Genomic DNA, 22,022 nt, shown 5'->3' with positions numbered 1-22,022 from the left:
ATCATTTAAAGAGCACCATAAATGAGAGGTTAAAAAACAGATATAAGGGATTTTATAAAAGTAGGAATTTGTTTTTGCTGGGGTGGGGGGATCTTAGTATACTTAAATGCCGGACTCCTGCTAGAATATCCTCAAAATTAATTTCTAGTCAGGAGCTTGAAATATGGGTTACATATGTTTTAAACATGTTTCCAACATTTCCCCATGTTCTAAAGATGCTTTCAAAAGTTGCAAGCATCTTTTACCAACAAAGGTAAAAATTAGGTCTTACTTTTCTGCAGCAAGAAAGATTCCAGATGCACAATCTGCTTTAAATTCTGGCTCACAAGAATCCAGAAAATAAAGTAATTCTTTCATCATGCCTCGGATGTTATTCCCATTTACTAGGGCAAAACTCAATTCCATTGCACGCCTTGCAGGATGGGGGAAATAAAAAAAGACAGTTATGAAACAATGACCAGGTATGTCTGAGCACCAACACTAGCACATATGTTACTGTTCACTCACATTCATGTGATTCTAACCCTTGCATGTGAGATAATCAAAGATATCAAAGTCAGTTTTGATATTTTGAATCTGCATTCAAAACAAATCTTCAAAAGCCCTAGGAAACACACTACTAATGACCAAATATATAGTTTGGGTTTAATACTCCATGAAGTTGAAATTTAGAATACTGGAAAGACTCAAAAAAGAAAGGCAATAAAATTATTACCCAATGATTAATATCTCTCTGCTTTAGTCCTTAAATATGTAAAAGTCACCATACTCTCCTTTGATTATATCCACTCTGGCCAAAGATAAAATAACATAGTTTACACCAAAGGGCATACAGAAATTAGAATAAAACAAACCTTGAGGGAATTATGCTAAGTGAAATAAGACAGAGAAATACAAATACTGTATGGTATTACTTATGTGTGGAATCTAAAAAAGCCGAATGCAAAAAAACACAGTGTGGTCAGCAGGGCCTGAGAGGAAAAGTGGAGATGTTGTCAAAGGGTGTAAATTTCCAGACAGAAGACTTGTGCTGCAGTGGCTGCCAACAGCTTCACAAAGCTGAGACTTAACCCCTTGAGTCACCAAGGAAGCCCCTCAACTGTTTTATACAGGATAACTGAGGCACTAAAAAAGCTAAGTAACGAGATCCAATCTATTAAGAACAGAACCAGGATTAGATATGTGGCATGCTGGCTCCAGAATTTGAGCTCTGTTTGTTATACAGTCAGACAAAGAGACACCGGTTTTACTTTGAAATGTTAAGTCCAGTTATGAACAGGCCTTACAACAGAAATGAGAAGGCCTGATTTCTATTTCTAGGTATGTCCAGTACAAGGAGTAAGGTTTAGAGCAAGCCATTTGATTCCTCTGGGATTATATTTTATTTTATTATTTTTTTTAAAGATTTATTTATGCATACAAGAGCTGGGGTACAGACCAGAGATGCGGGGGGTGAGAGGATCCACCAGAAAGAGTGGGAAACAGAATAGGCAGACGGACCAAAACATACTGCTGAGGGGAGCAGTGAGCGAGACAGGAGAGGTCTGCCTCGCCTGGGATTATATTTTAATTATTTAAATAAAGGGCTCTTTATTTAAAGAACACTGCCTCTGCACTGCATTATGATCTGTCTGCACCATCTTCAACAAAGATGTCAGAGCTACGTATCTGGATGAACAAAATTGCAGAAGAACAGAATTAAAATGTAAAATTCAGGACAGTTCTCCTCTGCCAAAATAATGACAAAAAAATGTCTAAGGACAAAGGGAAAGCACGTATTTTCAAATACGTTCAGAAATTTAAATTCAAAGACAGATATGCACATAATGGTATTGGTAATTTATTTTTAAAGATTTTATTTATTTATGCATACAAGAACTGGGGTATGGGGATGGACATAACTGCCTAGTCTCTCTCACTGGCTTGCTCTGAGAACCAACTGATAAGGTGCTTATAAATCCTTTGCCAACCTCTATATAAATGGTATTGAGGTCTTATCTTTAGATTGCCCCAGCACTTAGTACCTGTTCTCTGCAAATAAAAAGAACTCAATTATCAATAAATGTTAAGTCAACAGTTTCAGACTTTTTCTTTTTTTTTTTTATTTTTTAACACTTTAGTTTTTTAGAACAGTTTCATTTTCACAGCAAAATTAAGCAGAAAGTAGAGATTGCCACAAAGTACAGTGTCATCCCCCCATCTCTCTATCAACATCCTCCACCACAATGGTACACTTGTTACAACTGAAGAACCTATAATGACACAACACGGTTATTCAAATTCCATGGTGGCATTAGGGTCACTCTCAGTGTTGTATATTATGTAAGTCTGGACAAACGTATAATGTCATCTCTCCACCTTCAACAATATTATACACAGTAGTGTCACTGCCCTAAAAATACTGTGCTCTGCCTATCCTTTCCTCTTTTTTATCTCCTTGAGACTTTTTTTTTTTTTTTTTTTAACCATTTTCACAGTTTTGTATTTTCCAGAATGTCATAGTTAGGATCATGCAAAATGTAGCCTTTTCAGACTGGCTTCCTACACTTAGTAATTTGTATTTAAGCTTCTTCCATGACTTTTCATGGCTTGATAGCTCATTTATTTTTTATAGCTCCAAACACTTTGGCTATACCAACATTTATTTATCCATTCACCTACTTCTGAGTTTTGGCAAGTATGAAATAAAGCTGCTATAAACATCCATGTGCAGGTCTTCTACAGACATTAGTACTTTTGTAAATGTAGTTTTATGCATATGGATAAGCAAAGCAGAAATGGATATCACGGTTTATATTCTTGACTCCAAAAAAATCAACTTTCATTAAATAAACTTCTAACTTGTTTCTGAATAAATTCAGCAGTTACATTAGAGAGCCAGAAGCAACAGTTATTCTTGGGGTTATTAAGTGAAAACTATTCTCCAAAGACTCATACAAACACAAAAGCAAACAATAAGGCAAGTAGGAAAGTCAGATCAGTGGAAGGCACAGAGAGGAGGACCTCAGAGATCATTTTCAATCTAATTTGCTCTGAATTTGAACATATAACCAAAACTTTATTGAGGCCTACTACAGTTAGGTTTTACAATCATCTACAGTTTTTCTACAAGAACTGGTAATTACTCCATCAAGGTAAATAACACATGCCTTCTAAAAGTGCTATCTGCTGCCTACCAGTTATCCCTAGATGCACTGTTCTTAAAAACAACAACAACAACAACTTCTACTACTATGGGGCATGAGTACTGTGAGAAAGTGTGTGCTGTCAGCAATTTGAGTTTCAGCATTGTGATAACACACTTAGCCGATGGATCACTCCTTATTTTCATCCTCCAGCACACAAAACACAGTACTTCTGGCAAGTAAACTTTTACCCAGTTATCTGTATCTCATTTAATTATCAAAGTGCACAACTTTGCTGTGTACTTAAGTATTTCTTATTGGCTTCCTTAATTGACCTCAACTTCTAACTGCTAATTCTTCCCCAGAAAAGGATTTACTCTACAGAGTTCATCTGTAAAAACAGTACCTGAATATATAAATGTGAATATTCTCACTCTCAAATCTATTACAACATTATTGGGGGGAGGAGAGAGTGAGAGAAATCAAAAACCTCTTACCGTTTTATTGAGACATCCAAATCTTTCAGACAGTCCACAATTGTGCTTCTGTGCCTTTGCACTGCATTATGATCTGTCTGCACCGTCTTCAACAAAGATGTCAGAGCTACGTATCTGGATGAACAAAATTGCAGAAGAACAGAATTAAAATGTAAAATTCAGGATGGTTCTCCTCTGCCAAAATAATGACAAAAAATGTGTAAGGACAAAGGGAAAGCATATATTTTTAAATATTTTAAGAAATTTAAATTTAAAGACAGATACACATATAAGGGTATTACTAAATTTTTTTAAAAAGATTTTATTTATTTATGCATACAAGAGCTGGGGTACAGGCCAGAGATGCGGGGGTGAGAGGATTCACCAGGGACAGAGTGGGGAACAGAACAGGCAGACTGACTGAAATACACTGAGGGGAACAGCAGGTGAGTCAGGAGAGGTCTGCTGCACCATGTAGGTTGTTCCCTGGCACTCATGCTGCAGAGGCTGGGATTGCTTCATAGTACAGTGCTTAACCCCTTGCACCACCAGGGAGACCACTGGTAATGGTAATATTTTAAATGTAAAAGAGACACTATTACCTAAAGTAGGACAACCAGCAGAAACCTTGGATTGGCACTCATAGCCAAGTCCATTTAAGCTTCAGAAAGTGATTGACTCAATTTTCTCAAACCCTTCCAAATAGTACAACAAAATAAGCGTATGATATGCCTTGTCAAGCCTTCATCCCAAAATGCAAAAGGAAATTATTTCAATTTTGCCATTTTTAGTCTCTCTGCTTCATGTGATGCTAATGCTAAAATGGTCTCTACATACATTTGAATTTAAGATTCAAATATTTAAAAATTCTTTTGGGGCCACCCTGGTGGCGCAGGCAGTTGAGCGCCACACTGTGAGGCTGTCCGCAGCATCTGCAGCGCGGATTCGATCCCGGCTGGCGGGCAAGAATCCCACATGGTGAAGCAGACCTCTCCTGTCTCACCTGCTGCTCCCCTCAGCAATGTATTTCGTCAGTCTGCCTGTTCTGTTACCCGCTCTGTCTCTGATGAATCCTCTCACCCTCCCGCGCATCTTTCTTAACATGTTAAGGAAGAAAAATTACTCTGATTAAAAGAGAAACAAAGACAAGCAGGGTATACTACCATATAGAAAAATAATAAAAGATAACACCAATAAATTCATCTATTTATAATTCTACTAACTGGAATTTACAAAGACATTGCAGATTTGCAACATGAAATATTGTATTTTTTTTTAATGTTGTGTTTTTCTTACTCATTTAGACAGGGGTCAGCAAGCTATAGCCTACCTACAAAAATTCGGGCTTCTACTATCTAGTTCTGTGAATCAGTTTTTATCAGAACACAGTCATACTCGCCATTTACACAGTTTGACTTTCATGCCAAGAAGCCCCTTCAGCCTAAAACAATCACCTAAAACTATCACCTACACAGAAAATGTTAGCTGGTTCCTGATTTATAGTGTGAGTATAAAATTTGAGTCACAAGGCAACTTTTTCAAATCCTTTACAAAAAGGTAGCTTTACGACCCTACTAAATATAAAAATCCACTTATATATGTTATTTCTCAATATACGGGTAATCTGCACCAAAGTCACTCTTGCAAAAGTCAGTTTATTAATACCAAAATACATAACAGTTTTTCAGTTAACATACCTAATATTCTTGTCGTTGTTAAGTAAGAAGCGACCCAGGATATTTATGGCTAGGACCTTAAAAAAAAAAATCATTAAGTTAAAAATTCCAAGCCAATATTTTAAAATGAAATACTAGGGGTAAGAAAAGATTTAGAAAGACTTACTCGCAGTCCACTCTCTGACTTAATATCCATAATAGTCAAAACCGTTTCATAAAGAATAGCGTTTCCTACATTTTTACTAGTCTCTGTATTAGTGGCAACCTGCAAAGACACAGAAAACATCCAGAAGTAACAAGAGACATTTTATAATTGATTATACCAACAAGGAAACACAAAACTATTTCATATAATCACTATCAGTCTACTCCCTGCTATATTAAAAAAAAACATTTAATATAATACAACCTTGGCCTGCTTACCTGTGCTAATATATCATTCATAGCTTCACTTGAGTCATCATCATTTCGTCCTAAAATTCTTAATAACCGCAAAATTCGTACCTAATGTACAAAATACGAGAAGTGTCAATAAATTATGTCTGCACAAAAGAAACATCACTTCATGTGACATTCAAACAACTTAAACGAAGTCTTAGATCACATTAATAATGGTCAAAAATCTAAGCGAAGAATGTTAAGTATTATCTTTTTTGTATCTTGATAAAATGATTAGACAACCCATCATTTACCAATTCATGGCTAAAGGATACTATCACCTGCAGAGTTATCAAGTTTACTGGTAAGTTAAGTCTTTATTGTAATACACATAATTTTGACTACTGCACCTAAAATTTAAGTCTATTAATCTAATAAAATACAGAGTTGGGTCACTATTCATTTATTAATACAATTATTTTAATCAATTTCTGCATAACACAAACTTAAGAGGAAGGAAACAATCTATTCCAAACATTTACACAAAACTTTCTTTCAACCTCACCTGCAAAAAGGGATCACTGATACCAGAAACATCATGTTCTGGTGAATATCCGGACATGATGAGGTTCTTTAAAATACGAACTAATTGGGGAACAAGCTGCAGGAAAGAAAGGGCATCAAAAAACAGTGAACATCAAAGAATTTATCATAAGTAAGCAGGTGATTTGGCTTAGAAAAAGGATGCAGGGGTGTGAGTCCAAGCAAATTCTACTGATATCACATACTAGTACAGTACTGATGCTTAATAAGTATTCCTTAGGATTACTTAGGCCAAGAACTCAAGAAGGAATATGTGTTTTATCTGAATAAAACAAATCAGACTTTTTTACTCCACTCGTGTCTGCAAAGATATCACAAATAATAGCAGAGCAGAAAGCCCAGAATCATCGTAAAAGAGATGCCCATGGAGCGTAGTGCTTTTCTGCTTTAACAGAGCTTGACATACCTAGATGGCAAGGACATGTTCAGTTTTTATCCATTCAAACATTTGGATATAAAATTTTATTACATCCAAAATACTGCTAGGAATACCATTAAAATTTGTTTAAAACTATACTACCTCCAGGCCTCCCTGGAGGCGTAACGGGTTAAGTCACCACTATCAAGCTATCAGCAGCCACTGCAGCACGAGTTCAATCCCCAGCCAGCCAGTTAGCTAACCCACATGGGGCAGCAGACCTCTCCCCTACATGGGGCAGCTCCCCTCAGCAATGTATTTCAGAGGATTCACCCGTTCTGCTCCCCACTTTGTCTCTGGTGAAACCTCTCAACTCCCACACCTGTGGCCTACACCCCAGCTCTTATAGGCATAAATAAATAAAATAAATTTTTAAAAACAAAACAAATAAACAAACAAAAACCTATACCACCTCAAATAAGGGAAGGGAAATCCTCTCCTCTTACAAAAGGGCTATGTCCTTTCTGACAACAAGGAATATGAAAGTCTGTAAAACACTGACCAAGTAGAAAAGACACATGAAAAAGTTCTTTTTTCTTAAGAACATATACAGGCCATGAACAATTTCTTTCCTTATTCTTAACTCAGTATGATACAACTTTTGGTAAAATTTAATTTCAGCATTTAATTATACACACTGATTTCTTGTCTGTTGTCCTGTTTCACCTTACTGACGAAACTATTACTTATGGTCAGGAACTCCCTACTCTGTCCATTAGTAAGAACACACAGAAGAGGCAATTTTATTGCCAATCTGAACTTAAATATGCTTTAAATATTATTCATTTCATTCTGTTGATCAACCACTTACTGGTAAAATCCTACTCTAAAATGTTACCCACAAAAACTTTTCCAGTCTCAAATTAAAACTCAATTTATCTATATAAACAACCCTAATCAGCTAAAGTTAAGAAACACCCAAAGTAAACTGAACTGCATTGCTTTTGGAGGCAATCTTAACAGCCTCAACTCTGCTGTTGCTTAATTAATTTTTTCCTCATTGAATTTGGACTTTGTCCCTCCCTACTCCCCAATACTTTTAAAAGGGAACCAAGGTTAAAACAAATGTCAAGCTACACCAGACAATACCCTCAAAACACTCACAATATTAAGGTCACTTCTAAATATAGAAAACATAATCTGTGTGAATTTAACTAAGTTTGACTATTACACTTCAGAATTAAGTGATTCATTAAATCACCTAAACAAAAATCAAATTTAGATGGCACCAAGGTTTAAAAAAGAATCCAAGCCATGAAGAACTATGAATTCTAAACAGAATCATGGTATCTGTCAATTGTGTGTAAATTTATATTAGAGGCAACAGTACTATAATTTTATAAACTGCCTTAAAATGCTGTAATAAAACCAGGATCATCTAGCTACCAAGCTCTGCCCAAAAAGCATCTCGCCAATGTATATTTCCCAATGGCCCACTTCCTTATAGTCCACATATCCCTTATTACTTTTTTCAATCTGGTTTGTTTCTTGGGGAAGTCCTTTTGCCTTGGATTACTAAATTCCAAACTGTTTTACTAACCACCAAAAGACCAGCCCACCACATAAAATGCCCTGGGACAAAAGCACAATGTCTAAAGTGTTCAGCATACAAATTCTTGGAACTCAAGCTTTATTTTTCAGACAAAAATGCACGTTACTAGAACTGATGACAAGACAAACGAAATAAGGTGACAAAGGGAAAGGCTGCAGCCATGAAAATCAGTTGATGCCCACCCACTCTAGCTCAAAATCCTTTTAATATCTTAAAACTTCTAGGCAAGATTAACTGCTGTTAAGGGAGAAATAAAAGTGCTAAATCTGAACTGAAAGCTCAGAAGTACATACACAGCTTTTTACAGTATGAGAGTACCCAAACATGGCTCTGAAATATCTGCTCCAAAAAAGAGCAGTGCTTTGCATCAAGGTTCCAAACTGCCATCACCAAAGCCACTGGGAAACTGCTTAAAGTTTCTCAAGTAAAGATAAAGGAAAGGCAGAGAAAATGATTTACAAATCAGGAAAGGCTGCAACTGAAATCCAAGGCTGAATGTGGAGTCAGAAGTTTAATTAACACAACAAAAACTGGACTAGGGAGTTAGCCAAAAATGCTAGAACAAATAATTCATAATATTAAGCGCAGCTGTAGCATAGGTGTATTTTTAAAAGCCACAATTGTGGATGGATACACAAAAGCTATTAAGGACCTAATGCCAGCATGCACCATCTAAAAGAGGGTTAATTCTTACCTTTTCATTCTAACATACAGCAGGATTCCAAACAGACAACAGGAACAAAACATACAAAGCAAGCATTAGGGACAGATACAGGTCTCATACTATTTTACATTAATTTAATCAAGACATGAACATCTAGGAGGAAAAGAAGTCAAAATGAGCTGTTTTTATAGCCTCATTATATTAAAGGTACAAAGTCAGCCCCATTTATGGAGCGATCAGGAATTAAATGATGCAACTACCCAAAAATACAGTCTTCCTCTGAGTCCTCCTTACTATTGTCTTCTAAAAATAAGTTGAGGGAACAAAAATTCCCACATTTTAAAAATATAAAAAAGGGAGAATGATGGGATTTAAAACAAGATGGAGACTTCCTATTACAGAAGTCAACAGCCTGAGTGAACAGTGATCCTGTGGCAGGTAAAAATTTCAGTACATACCTTAAAAAAAAAAAAATTACCTGCCTAAAAAAAGAACACACATACATACAATTCCTGTTTGTGATTTGACCTCAGGTTGCATTTCCTGACTTCAATGTGAAAACAGAAGATAAAGTAGATGAGAGATTAGTGTGTGTGCCAATAATGAGAGACCTCTGTTAAGAAAGGGAAAATACTGTACTATTGCCAGTTCTCATATGCCTACATCTGGCTTCCAGCCCTATCACACAGCAGGGCTGCTCAAGTCCTTTATTCAGTTCTATGGTTTCCTTTCAAAAGAAAATTCCTAAGTGAGAAAATCAAATACTGTTCAGAAAATCATTTTTCAATCAAGAAGAGCTTAGGCATCCAGAATGACACCTACCTTTCTAAAATGTGCAAGCATGTCTGGACTTCGCTCACACATTTCTGTGAGGAGGACTACAGATGTGTGAAGGACACCTGAAAGAAAACAGCATGTAAAATTTAAAAATGAAGCTACACTATTCAACTTCACAGAACAAGGTTTGATTTCTGAAGGTCAATTCCAAAGGGATAGTAGCTACAGTGCTTTTTAATCTCTCAAAGACTTTAAGCATTGTGGTGAATACAAAGGAGGTATTTAATAGATGACTGCAGATTTAACAGTGGTCAAGTATTCAAATCAGAATATTTTAACCAAATATGTGACCAAAATAATTGCTAAAACATGATAACCGATTCATGTGTCTCTCCATCTGAGCCCATCCATAAAGATACGCTCAAGAGTCAATATAAGACAGGTATCATGTGCTCCATGCTTAATCAATAATCTAATAGCTAAGTTCTAACAGATAATTCAAGATGCAAAAATCTAAAACATTCATTTTCCCCCTAACAATTATACTTTGAATCTTCTAGATACCAGAGCTGAGTTAATTAAGTGTACCTCACTACGTTTTCTATTAACATTTAGGACACAAAAATTCTCCTTACTCAGAACTTGCTTCACTTGCTTCAAAATAAGAATAAAACATGTGAGGGACAGAATACTCCAATCCCATTTAATTTCTCTCAAGCTTTATATAAATACATCTAAATGCCCACTACAAATTCCTGTTACAAGTAACCTAAAAGGCTCTTCATAAATCTCATATAAACCGACCACGAGGCAATAGAGAAATAGCTTTTTCTTCTAATATAAAATAGCCAGGAAATCAGGAAGTTTTACTCATGAAAATCAAGGCTTACTTACACTAAACATTTGTAACTTAAGATAGTACTTTCAATATATTAAAAGAAGACCAGCAATGAAAACTAAATTTACTATGAAGGAATCAATCTCTAATTATAAAAACAGTGTATCAGAGCAGAAGAACAATTAGATGAATCAGAACTTCCTGGAATTTAGTCTAAGCACAACAGAAAGGCAGTAATTCCACTGCACTGAGCTACAGGTCAACATTGCCTGAAGCCTTTTCTCATTCCCCTTCTCCCTCAGTCCTTCACAAGTTCATCAGAGTCACATTACCATGGTTCTTTTCATTCAATAAATTTTTTGTTGCTGGTAAAAACATCTCCATAAGTTCAGGAACCTTCCTGATGACATGAACAGCACATAGTGCTGCCTATAAAAAAATAAAAGGACAAAAGATTTATTTCAAGTAAGCCAGGCCAACCCATCTACAAAAAACAACAAAACCACCTTATCAACTAAGTCATCTATTAGAAAAATAAAGAGGTTAGATATCAGACTTAATATTTATTAACTGGTTAGGGCTTTCTAATTTATACTACTGCATTAATAAGAATGTTTAGCTCACTGGTTCCTTTGTTCATATTTGCTATATAAGAGGACAAAAACTTTTTAGGCTATCCACAGGTAAAATGAATTTATCTAACAAGTTAAACACACTATGTGCGGTTTTGGTTAAGTTAAAAATAGATCAAGACTTCTGTCTGTGATAATCGTTCCTCTGAATAAGATAAACAAATGGTTCCGCAAGAACACCCATGCAGTTGAAAGATATTCTGCAGATGTTTTAAATATGCTGTTACTCTTAATAGTAAGTATACCTTCCCCAATTCACTCTCTACTGACATAAAAAAAGTCATCTAAAGAAAAGACAGTCTTAGTTTATTCATTGGAGGAAAAAAAAACATGCAAGACTGATTTTGGTTTACCCAACCCATCCCCTCCAACAAATAGTAACCATATTTACTATTTTCAGAATCTAGCAAGGTATCACGGTGTTTCTTTTTGTGTTTTCATGTGGTGGTAGTGAGGGAGGGGGTTCTAACTGCAGAATGTTTTATTTAATGAAATAATGTATCTTCTGAACAAGAGAGACCCATATGTTCTTTAAGAGAAAGACTGGGTTTTGTTTTGCAGCCATCGTTAACAGTGTATGATCTGTAAAACACCTTTGGCCCTTTCAACACTTCTGTCTTACACCATCACAGAGCAGCACAGTTAATGCCAAGCAGGTGATAGTTAAGTGTTCACTTCTTAGGCATCTAAATTTTATACCCCTTATTTTCAAACGCTTTAAGGTTCAAACACAATAAAATAATAGCATGTTTGGATCAACAAATAAAGCAGATAAGAGAGTAAGATCACCATTCTCCATTATTATTTCATTTAGACATACCAATTTCAAAAGGTTCTGTATCATTCCCCAATAATGATCTAGGTCCCAATGGAACTGCCCTTCCAGAGATACAAAGATATGGGCACTAGTCATTACGACAAAAGCAAATTCATGAAGACATGTTAATTATCACTCTGCCGTAATGCTATTTAGAATCAGCATTTTAGGAAATATGTAAGCCATCTAGCATATCCAGTACATTTTTTTGTTATAACTCATTTATTCCTTGAACACAGAGCAATGAAGGAATTAATGTGTTCACAATCACTATCAATTGGTGAGTTACCTAGCATTTAAAAAAATACTTCAAAATTAGTATTAAGATTTGGATTTATAAACAATTCACATACAATCACTTAGAATGTATTTACTGCAAAGAAAAATTCATTAAATTATAATCATGAATAATTATAATTATAAACATGAATAATTCGCCTTCTCATCTCTCCCTAATTAATTTTTTTATATATAAATTTTTTATATATAAATTTTTTTTATTTTTATATTCCCCATATAATTGTAACCCCCTTATTTTGACCACAATCCCTCCCCTCCCCGCCCCCCCCATAGAATGTCTCCGGTTCATAGATTTTTGTTGATTTTGATTTTCACTTTCTTATAGTTATTCATTTTCCTGATCCCTTATTTAGGTTTTCTAGATTCCTGCTATGAGTGAGACCATCCGGTATTTTTCTTTTTCTTTCTGGCTTATTTCGCTGAGCATGATCCCTTCCAGCGCCATCCATGTTGCTGCAAATTGCATGTGTTTATCTTTTTTGAATGCCGAGTAATATTCCATGGTGTATATGTACCACATCTTCTTGATCCAGTCATCTATTTTTGGGCATTTGGGTTTTTCCAAAGCTTAGCTATTGTAAACAGTGCTGCTATAAACATAGTCTCCCTAATCAATTCTTCCCAATCCAAACACAGACATTTGGTTTCATTAAAAGTTACCTTTTTTCTTAAGTAAGAGTTGGAGGTTTTCAGGAGTTTCTCTACCTCTCCTGCGAGATCTCTGCACATCTCTGAGGAGCCCATGCAACCGAGGGTACAAAGCGCTAGCCCCTGTACATATTGCGTGCTATGATTAAGATCACTGTACAAGAAAAAAAGGAAGAAGGTAGACATGAACATCTCTGCCTGGTGCACCCCATGGAGAAGCTTCACAATATAACAAGACAGCTCAGAATAAATCACAATTTCCCCAATAAGGAAAGTAAAAGGATTATTTGTTGCCAAAAAAAAAAAAAAAAGTTTGCACCAACTTTATTACAATTGCCAAGGGACTGACAGACAGTCCCTCCTATAGGCTTACAATTCAATATTTGCAAATAATCAAAGCAACAGAAATTAGACCACATGCTATCTGTTGGATGTTAAAGGCTTCAAAAAAATTGAGTACCATTAAAAGCAAAAAGTCAATGATAAAAAGAGGAAGCAAAAAAAGTATCTTTAAAAGATCTTTAACATGCTTCACTATTACTACTACTGTAACAAAGAGATACCCACGGATCAAAACCTTTTTAAAAAACAAATCAGAAAATATAATCTGCTATAGCAGTAAGGTGACTTAAACACAATAGAAACGTTATGAAACCTTTAATCTTACCAAATATTATTTACTATTTCATTTTTCCAAAAGAAGATAAAAGATAGATACTCATCAAATCAACTTTAAGAAACTAAGCTAGGTATTTACAGTGAGGCCCATTATCTGGTGATAGACAAAATCCTATCTCTAACAGGCACTGACTACTGTCCAAAACTACTTCCAAGCGAGCCAGGAAGCATACCTTCAGAAAAGCTGAAATTTTAAAAGTTTAAACCAGTAGGCTCATCCATATATTATAGTCAACTCACAGAATTCAGAAGCTGAATTACTATGTGAGTTATGCTACTTCCAGCTTTCAGAGCAATATGGTATCCTTCAGACCAATGATTCTCAAAGACTGACTCACAGATCTCAGAATGTCCACAAGCCTGTTTAAGGGGTCTGTAGTATTTTTACAACTCAATACAAACAAAAAGCAAAAAAAGAAAGAAAATCCACAGATAAAATTCCATTAACTACCAGTTTTTGAGAGGGAAAACAAACACTGAATGATCCAAAGTTCTTTTAACTTTTAGATTGATGTGTCAGATCAATTCCCAAGAATGCAAAAAAGTAGCTTTCCTCTATATTCACTCAGAGATTTGTTGGGTCTCATTAAAATTAAATACAAAGATTTTTCCTTGCTTATATGCCTTTTTATTCTGTTTTTTATCAAGCTACTTGATAAAAATAAGTCTTGAGTTTGGCATTAACTCTCTAGTATGAACTCGCTATGAGGCAGAACTGCCAAATTAGCAGCATGTGATTAAAGGCTTGAGTAATAAGGGCAACAGAGCATGCAAGCACAAAAATTAAAGAAACTCTCAGAGGCCTGTCCAGAATGAATGTATGAAAGAGTCACATTGAACAATGCAAAATGAAGCCACCAAGACACCAAGGATTTCCATCCATTTTTTTTTAAAGATTTATTTATTTGTGCATACAAGAGCTGGAGTACAGGCCAGAGGTACAGGGAAGATGGGAGAGTGAGAGGACTCACCAGAGGCAGAGTGAAGAACAGGTGGATCTACTGAAATACACTGCTGAAGGGAGCAGCAGGTGAGACAGGAGAGGTCCACTGTGCCATGTGGGTCCCCTGACTGGCTGAGGAGCGAACTCCTGCTGCAGTGGCTGCCTATTGCTTCCTAGTGCTGTGACTTAACCCCCTGCGCCACCAGGGAGGGTCCTCCATCCATTTTTTAAATTCTCCATTCCCAGAGCTTACAATAAGCCCTGGCATGCAACAGGTTTACAATAAATATTTGCTGAATAGTTTAGTATTTTCATTAGTGATATTTATTTCAAGGCCCAAAAACGAGATTCTCCCAAAATCAAGTGTATTTAAATGATACACTCTTTATTTACAACCAAAGCTTAATTATCATTTTGGAATTTTCTATTATCTATTGGGAAATGTTAAAGCGGAACATTATTTAATATAGAAAAATATAAGAGAATTCAATGTCTACAAATTTAATCACCTATATCCCCCTACCCTTTCTGTCAAATAATTACAAATGAAATCTGAAAAGAAGATTAAACTAACAGACAAAGCAAAAACAAACTGAAAATTACCTTTAATTATTTAAGGACATCAAAATTTCTGTAAGTTTCTAACAGAAATTTATTATAAAAGGGATGCCAGGAAAAACTCAATTCTCTGCAGAGCTCCTCTAATTTCTCCATACAGGATGTATTCCAGGGTGGGTTAGCAAGTTAAACAAACATGACTGGGCTAGTCCATCAGTAAAGCAGCCATTAGAGAAAAAAAGATCCATCCACAAAATTTCACAGGACCAAGTATAATTGCATGAATTGGAATCTCAGATCAGACTGCTGACAAGCAAGACCTCTCTTTTTACTTTTAGATAGTAATATAAACTGGTTATTCTTTAATATCAGAATATACACTGATAATTCTTTAATAAATACAACACTTGGTTATTTGTGGTATTCCAAGTACTAGAAATATAATAAAGTTCTTATTTTACCAACGCTTTTTCTATTCTATGAAGGTCTAAATTTTTATCACTAAATTGTGTTCCTATGCCTTAAGATGCACAGCAATACCTTCACTTAAATTACTCCCTACAAAAGTGCTAATCCTTTTCTTTGCTTAGCCTCTTCACATATAAACTATAGAAACAAAAGCAATTTAAAAGTATTCGGGAGAAAAAGTATGAAATCAATAAATAGAAGTTCCTGATGTCATAAGAAAGACCTAAAGAGCAAAAGGTGCTCTCTGAGTAAAGGAAGACTTACTTTTTGATACAGTTGGTCATGAGAAGATGAACATCTTGTCTTTCATCTAACAGCAGCATTGCCCCTAAATAGCCAATGCGTTTGTCTGTGAATTTTTGAGAGGCGATAAGCTTGAGGCACTCCAACTACAAATAAACAATGGGGGAAAAAAAGGAAATTTAGAAACTGCTACTATAATCTAGAAAAGCAATGTTTTCAACTCAGAGTCATGGATAGCTTAAATAAATAGATTGAACTTGTATCAGTAAAATACCTACAATAAAAGGCAAAGATTTAAAATCTTTGGGTATCTTGATAATATTATCAAGTTGTAGAGTAGAACAACTTTTTACAGTCTTATGATATTTGCCATCCAAATAATCTGACGTTTATCTTAGTTATACAGATTCATTCAAACACAAACCAGTAAAATAAGATAATAAGCTATTAATAAGTCCAATTCTTTTCTTTTAATTGAGGTAATAAGGGGACACCCCCATCAGGTATTACCACCATAGTACACCCACCACCAACTCACCCATATGTCACCACCACAGACCATTGTGCTTTCTTCCCTCTTTGTTCTTACTCCTTCCCTACCCGGTCCTCACCTTGGTGTTTCAATTCCCTAGTCAGCCATCAAGGATTAGTTTTTAAGCAGTCTATTTATTAGTTTAGTAACTTTATATTCCACAAATTAGTGACACCATCTGGTATTTATCTAAATAAATCCAATTCTTAATTAAATCTCCCGGTTATATTGAGTACCTAACTCACATATTATGTGTGGTCTGGTTCCAATTTTAAAGTTTTTTTAAAAGTCAATTAACTGGAAATGATCAAAGTGGCAAACACTATCCTAAACATCAAGAATGTACAACTGAAGAACAAGGCAATAAGCTAACTTTAACCTAATGTGTAAAGTTGCTACATTTAGCATTTAGGGATTAAACCAAATGCTACCACAAGAGAGGTTAGGATTGAGGAATCAAATACAGAAGAGAAAAAAGCCAATGGAACACTCACTAGTAGAAATAATCTAAAATGAAGTGAAAATCAAAATCAACAAAAAAACTATGAACCAGAGACACTTTTTGGGGGGTGGGGGGCGGGAGGGGAAGGATTGGGGTCAGAATGGGGCGTTTGCAATTGTATGGGGGAATATAAAAATAAAATTTAATATTTAAAAAAAAAAAAAAATAAAAAAAAAAAAAAAAAAAAAAAAGAAATAATCTAAAATGTTTTATATTTTTTCTTTCCATAATTTTTGCAAATCCTCAGAGCTTTAAAGGCCTTGTATTTAGTTTCTCTACTTAGTCATTCTTAAAACATAACAATCATGGGTATACTTTATCATTCCATCATAACTAACACGGAAAAGGACAATTATTCCCTCTAAAGCAGTGGTTTTCCACAAGTGTATGTGAATTAGAGTCTCTCAGAAGAGCTTTTCTGCTACACTCCCATTTAGAATCACAGCATCCCAAGGAGAGGGGCTCACAGACAGATTTGTGCACACAAGATCTACGATCATGAGACTCCTTTCCATATGAACTGGCTTGTATATTCGAAAGTGAAATTGAGCAGAATAAAAAAGTTTATAAATAAAATTGTTATCAAGCAACTTAAAAATTGTTCTCTTGTATACCTGCATTAAGAACACCTACAGGCAGCAACAGCAAAATGACCACACTATCATAATAAGGATCCAAAAGGAAAGCTGAAATGCCTAGTGAGGTTGACAAACATTATGGAAGAAATCTGCCCTTCCTTCCAAATATTAGATTTAATTTAAAAAACAATTTCTGATAGATAATGAAAAGTCATTTTTACAAAGTCAGCAAAAAAATAACTGCTAAGGTTAATGAGAAAATTGGGAGCTAAAATTGGTTTATTTTTATTTTTTTAAAGATTTATTTATTTATGCATACAAGAGCTGGGGCACAGGCCAGAGATGCAGTGGGTGAGAGGATTCACCAGAAACAGAGCGGGGAACAGAACAGGCAGACTGACTGAAAAACACTGCTGAGGGGAATAGCGGGCGAGATAGGAGAGGTCTGCTGCGCCATGTGGGTTGCTCCCTGGCTGGCCAGGGATTGAACTCGTGCTGCAGAGGCTGCTTATTGCTTCATAGTGCGGTGCTTAACTACCCTTGCACCACCAGGGAGGCCCAGGAGCTAAAATTTTAATAGGAAAATCATAGCTATTTTCAAACTGGAGGTTTTATATATCTTTCCATTTAATAATTTTATAAATAAATATTCTTGGCAAAGAAAGAAAATGAAGAATCAGTATCACTGACTTTCATTGTCCTTATTTGTCATGCTTCTGGCAAACATCTGGCATTACAGAAATTATTCAAAAAAATTTTTTTAATTTTTTTTTATTTAAAAAAAAAATTTTTTTTAAGATTTATTTATTTATTTATTTATACAAGCACTGGGTACAGTCAAAAGCGCAGGAGGGTGAGAGAATCCACCAGAGCCAGAGCGGGGAGCAGAGCAGGCAGAAGGACCGAAGTACACTGCTGAGGGGAGCAGCAGGCAGCAGGAGAGGTCTGCGCGCCATGTGGGACCCTCTTTCAGTGGCCGGGGAGCAGCCGGGGATGGAACTGGTGCTGCAGAGGCCGCGGGCAGCTTCGCAACCCAGCGCTCAACCGCTGCGCCACCGGGGAGGCCCATTATTCAAAAATTTTTATGAAAATGAACTAATGAGAATAACATTCTTAGACATTAATATTGTTTTGTATTTTTTAGGGTCAGGTTTTAAGATAGTCACACTAAAGGTCATCAGTAACTGGTGAATACAACTTGTTTTTTGTGACACCTGTTTAAAATTTAGCTAAAAAACTAAGCAGCAAAAAGGAAAACTGTAATCCAAAGGAACATTAAATTAATTCCTTATTTCCAATTTGTACAGTGACTTTGCTTCAAACATCAGTATTTGTTTTCTGAAAGTGACAAATTTGAGGGAGAAAATAAAATGAGGTGACTAGGAATGGCAGACTGTGCCATGTTTCATCTTTAAGTATGTTTACAAATGCTGAAAAAGAAAGAAAATGGTTGAAGGGGATTAAAGTGCAGGGTGGGTAAATAGGGGAGGACTTTTATTTTAGCACAGCAATCACTAAAAATACTTGCATTCGTTAAACAGAAGAAAAATAGGAATCAATTAAATGCACCCATTCCTTAAGTAACAACCTCAGATTACTACTATCCCTCATTTAAATCAATCAATACCTGAAAATTCGAACTGAAACATTTCTAAGCCACAAATCTAGCATGTGCTTTCAGGCATGGAAAATCACCCAGTTTGTATATTCATATCACCACAGAATTAACAAAAAACATTTGCTCTAACTCCAAACCTCTGTGAGCAATCAAAAGCAAATGACAAGCTTGGAATAAACATTTGCCATTCATTTCACAGTCATGATATCCCATATCACAGGATCCTGCAAATTGTTTTTTTTTAAAAAACCAACAACCCAGTATAAAAAGGACAAAGAATGTAATGATAGTTCAAACAAACAAACAAAAAAATCTAAACAAAGGAAGTTCAATCTCCTCCTAAAATAAATGCAACATAAATTTACTGGGTAAAAAAATCATTGAGCTAGACATTAGAATAGGGTCAGTTATAGGATATGTAAAATGTGCCTCAATAAAGTTGTTAGAAAAAAAGAAATGCAGCGGATTGAGCACTGCCCTGTGAAGCTGTCTGCAGCCTCTGCAACTCGGGTTCAATTCCTGGCCGGCCAGGGAGATTCCCACATGGCACAGCAGACCTCTCCTGTCTCACCCCTGCTCCCCTCAGCAGTGTCTTCGGTCCTTCTGTCTGTTCTGCTCCCACTCTGTCTCTGGTGAATTCTCTCACCCTCCCGTGCTTCTGGCCTGTACCCCAGGTGCTTGTACAAATAAATAAATCTTAAAAAAAAAAAAAAAAAAAAAGAAAAAAAAGAAATGCAAATAAAAACCATAGTAAGCTAATGTCATAACAATGTGAGGACATTAGTGACAAGAGTATAAACTGGCACAAGCTATAGTGAGAAAAATCTGGCCAATCTAAATCATAAACATACAGCTTTTTGACTCAATAATTTCATTTCTAGGAAATTACATTATACTTAAATTCACATGTGTGCAAAATAATAACCATTCCATTATAGTCTTATTTAAAACAGTAAGACAGGAAATAAGTGTCTATTAATAAGACAGGAGTTGAATAAACTATGATTCATAACAGGATACAGTGGTGGTTATACTAGCATGTTGAAATAAAAGAATGAGGAATCTCCGTATATTGATAAGGGCCAATCTTCACAACAGATTAATAAGAGGAAGTATAGACAACACATTACAACATATATTTTAAAGGGGAAAGGGAAGAATGTATATATCCATTGTCTGGAGATATAAAATATCTCTGGAAGGATAGCCAAAGAGCAGTTAACACTAGCTGCCATAAAGAGGGAAACTAACTGATTGGAAATAAAAAAGCACTTTTCATCGTATCTACTTTTGTATCTTTTAAATTTTGTATAGATGACGTATTATCTATTCCTTAGGCAAGTAATATTAGACTAGCAAGGAAAAACTTAAAACTGCAGGATAAATTTAAAAATTTCTAACTTGTAGTTAGAAAAAGTTAGTGTAATACTATTCTAATTAAAAGGAAAAACACAATTTACGGGAAATCATTTACCTTCCTCTTCAAAATTAAACATGCATTTCAAAATATAATAAAAATAAAAAAAAGCATTTGAGTATTAGAATCACTTTATGAAAAAGATCTTAAAAAGAATTCCTACCTGGAACTCCCTGGTGGCACAGTGGGTTGAGCGCAGCGCTGTGAGGCTATCCCAGCCTCTGCAGCGCCGGTTCAATTCCCGGCAGGCCAGGGAGAGGCCCACATGGCGCAGGAGATCTCTCCCACTTCTCCCACTGCTCCCCTCAGCAGTGTTTTCGGTCCTTCTGCCTGTTCTGTTCCCTGCTCTGTCTCTGGTGAATTCTCTCACCCTCTTGAGCCTCTGGCCTGTACCCCAGTGCTTATATAAATAAATAAATCTTTAAAAAAAAAAAAAGTTCCTACCTTATCACTGTCTTTTTTCTGCTGAGTTATTTTGTATTCTTCACCTACTATCAATTTCTCCCATGTCAATACCACTTTTAAGATACATGCTTTTCCCACAAGCTTGTTCCTCTCCCCTACCTTCCATCCCAAAGGACTGATTGTGGTAATTCTTTGCTACTTATTGATATTTTTTATATTTTCCAACTGTTTGAAGCACTGTGGTTTTGTTTTAATAAACTCCTGCAGCTTACAAACCGAAAAGCTAGACAGTCTCCCTGACAGAAGGGCACAAATAAAACAAGTGGGTAATATCATACAGTAGGATATATAATGGACTGTTACACACAAGCTACCATGAAAACAAACTAGGAAGAGCACCCAATTCAGGGCACAAACAGTAAGAAATCAGGGAAAGGGAAGGAAACTTTACCTCTTCACATAACACTTAGTAGAATAGAAAGAAATAGAAAGCTCAAAGGTGTGCATCCCCAATCCTGATTCTAGCTGAGACCTAAGCAAGTTATTTCATAGCAAATTTAAAAGGGGAACTTTACCACCAGGTTTCTGGTCTTATTACGTTTTTCGAAAGCAGTATAAATACTGTCTTTTATCAACATTTCATTTGGTTGCCCATTAGGAAAAAAGCTTTGCACATGTGTTAACTTTTAGAACTATTTCCCACAAAGTCAAATGCACAAATACATTTGATTTTATAATTAACATTTGAGTTTTATGATATGAACAATCACCTTGAGGAAGGGATGCAGTTAAATTTTGTAAACATTAAGGGATCTGCAACTGACAGATCTTTTACAAGTTACCTTTAGTTCACTTTAACAATCAACATAACTTTCTAGTTTATACACACACACACACACACACACACACACACACACGTTTGTCAAGTTGCTCTGTCATTATGCAGCCTGGCAACAACCTGTATCCACCAGAACTGTTTTTTCATTCTACTGTCAAAGAAAAACAATTTTTTTTACTAACATCCCATTTCACTCCATTTTTTTCTCTTGAGAACATTTACTGTGAAATATTTCACACAAAAATCAATAGCCCCCCCAAAAAAAATCAATAGCCTCCCCATCACTTTATGAAATCTTACCATTTTATTCTATTTTAATTTTTTTTAATATTACAAAT

General features: G+C 35.6%; 1 protein-coding gene and 1 non-coding gene across 3 annotated transcripts in view; both read right to left on the bottom strand.

Annotated features, from left to right (window-relative positions):
• Nucleotides 1–22,022, bottom strand: part of AP1G1 (adaptor related protein complex 1 subunit gamma 1) — a 94,154-nt gene that overhangs the window by 21,279 nt on the left and 50,853 nt on the right. For both annotated transcript variants that reach the window (XM_054696973.1, XM_037516072.2), the window contains 10 exons: nt 15,816–15,940; nt 12,917–13,058; nt 10,840–10,936; nt 9,715–9,791; nt 6,221–6,316; nt 5,701–5,781; nt 5,444–5,542; nt 5,299–5,354; nt 3,623–3,736; nt 272–412 (listed from right to left, as the gene is read on the bottom strand). In XM_054696973.1, the coding sequence (XP_054552948.1) occupies nt 272–412; nt 3,623–3,736; nt 5,299–5,354; nt 5,444–5,542; nt 5,701–5,781; nt 6,221–6,316; nt 9,715–9,791; nt 10,840–10,936; nt 12,917–13,058; nt 15,816–15,940 (1,028 nt within the window). The remainder of the gene's footprint in view (nt 1–271; nt 413–3,622; nt 3,737–5,298; nt 5,355–5,443; nt 5,543–5,700; nt 5,782–6,220; nt 6,317–9,714; nt 9,792–10,839; nt 10,937–12,916; nt 13,059–15,815; nt 15,941–22,022) is intronic.
• On the bottom strand, nt 3,259–3,344 carry LOC119250557 (small nucleolar RNA SNORD71). Its single transcript, XR_005126305.1, has one exon. It is a non-coding gene; the product is annotated as a small nucleolar RNA SNORD71 (small nucleolar RNA).

This window comes from Talpa occidentalis, unplaced genomic scaffold, assembly GCF_014898055.3.
Source record: "Talpa occidentalis isolate TD23 unplaced genomic scaffold, MPIMG_talOcc4v2.1 talOcc4.17, whole genome shotgun sequence".
NCBI classification, from domain to species: domain Eukaryota; kingdom Metazoa; phylum Chordata; class Mammalia; order Eulipotyphla; family Talpidae; genus Talpa; species Talpa occidentalis.
The sequence above is the reverse complement of the archived record's forward strand: the minus strand, read 5'-3'. Positions and strand labels throughout refer to the sequence as shown.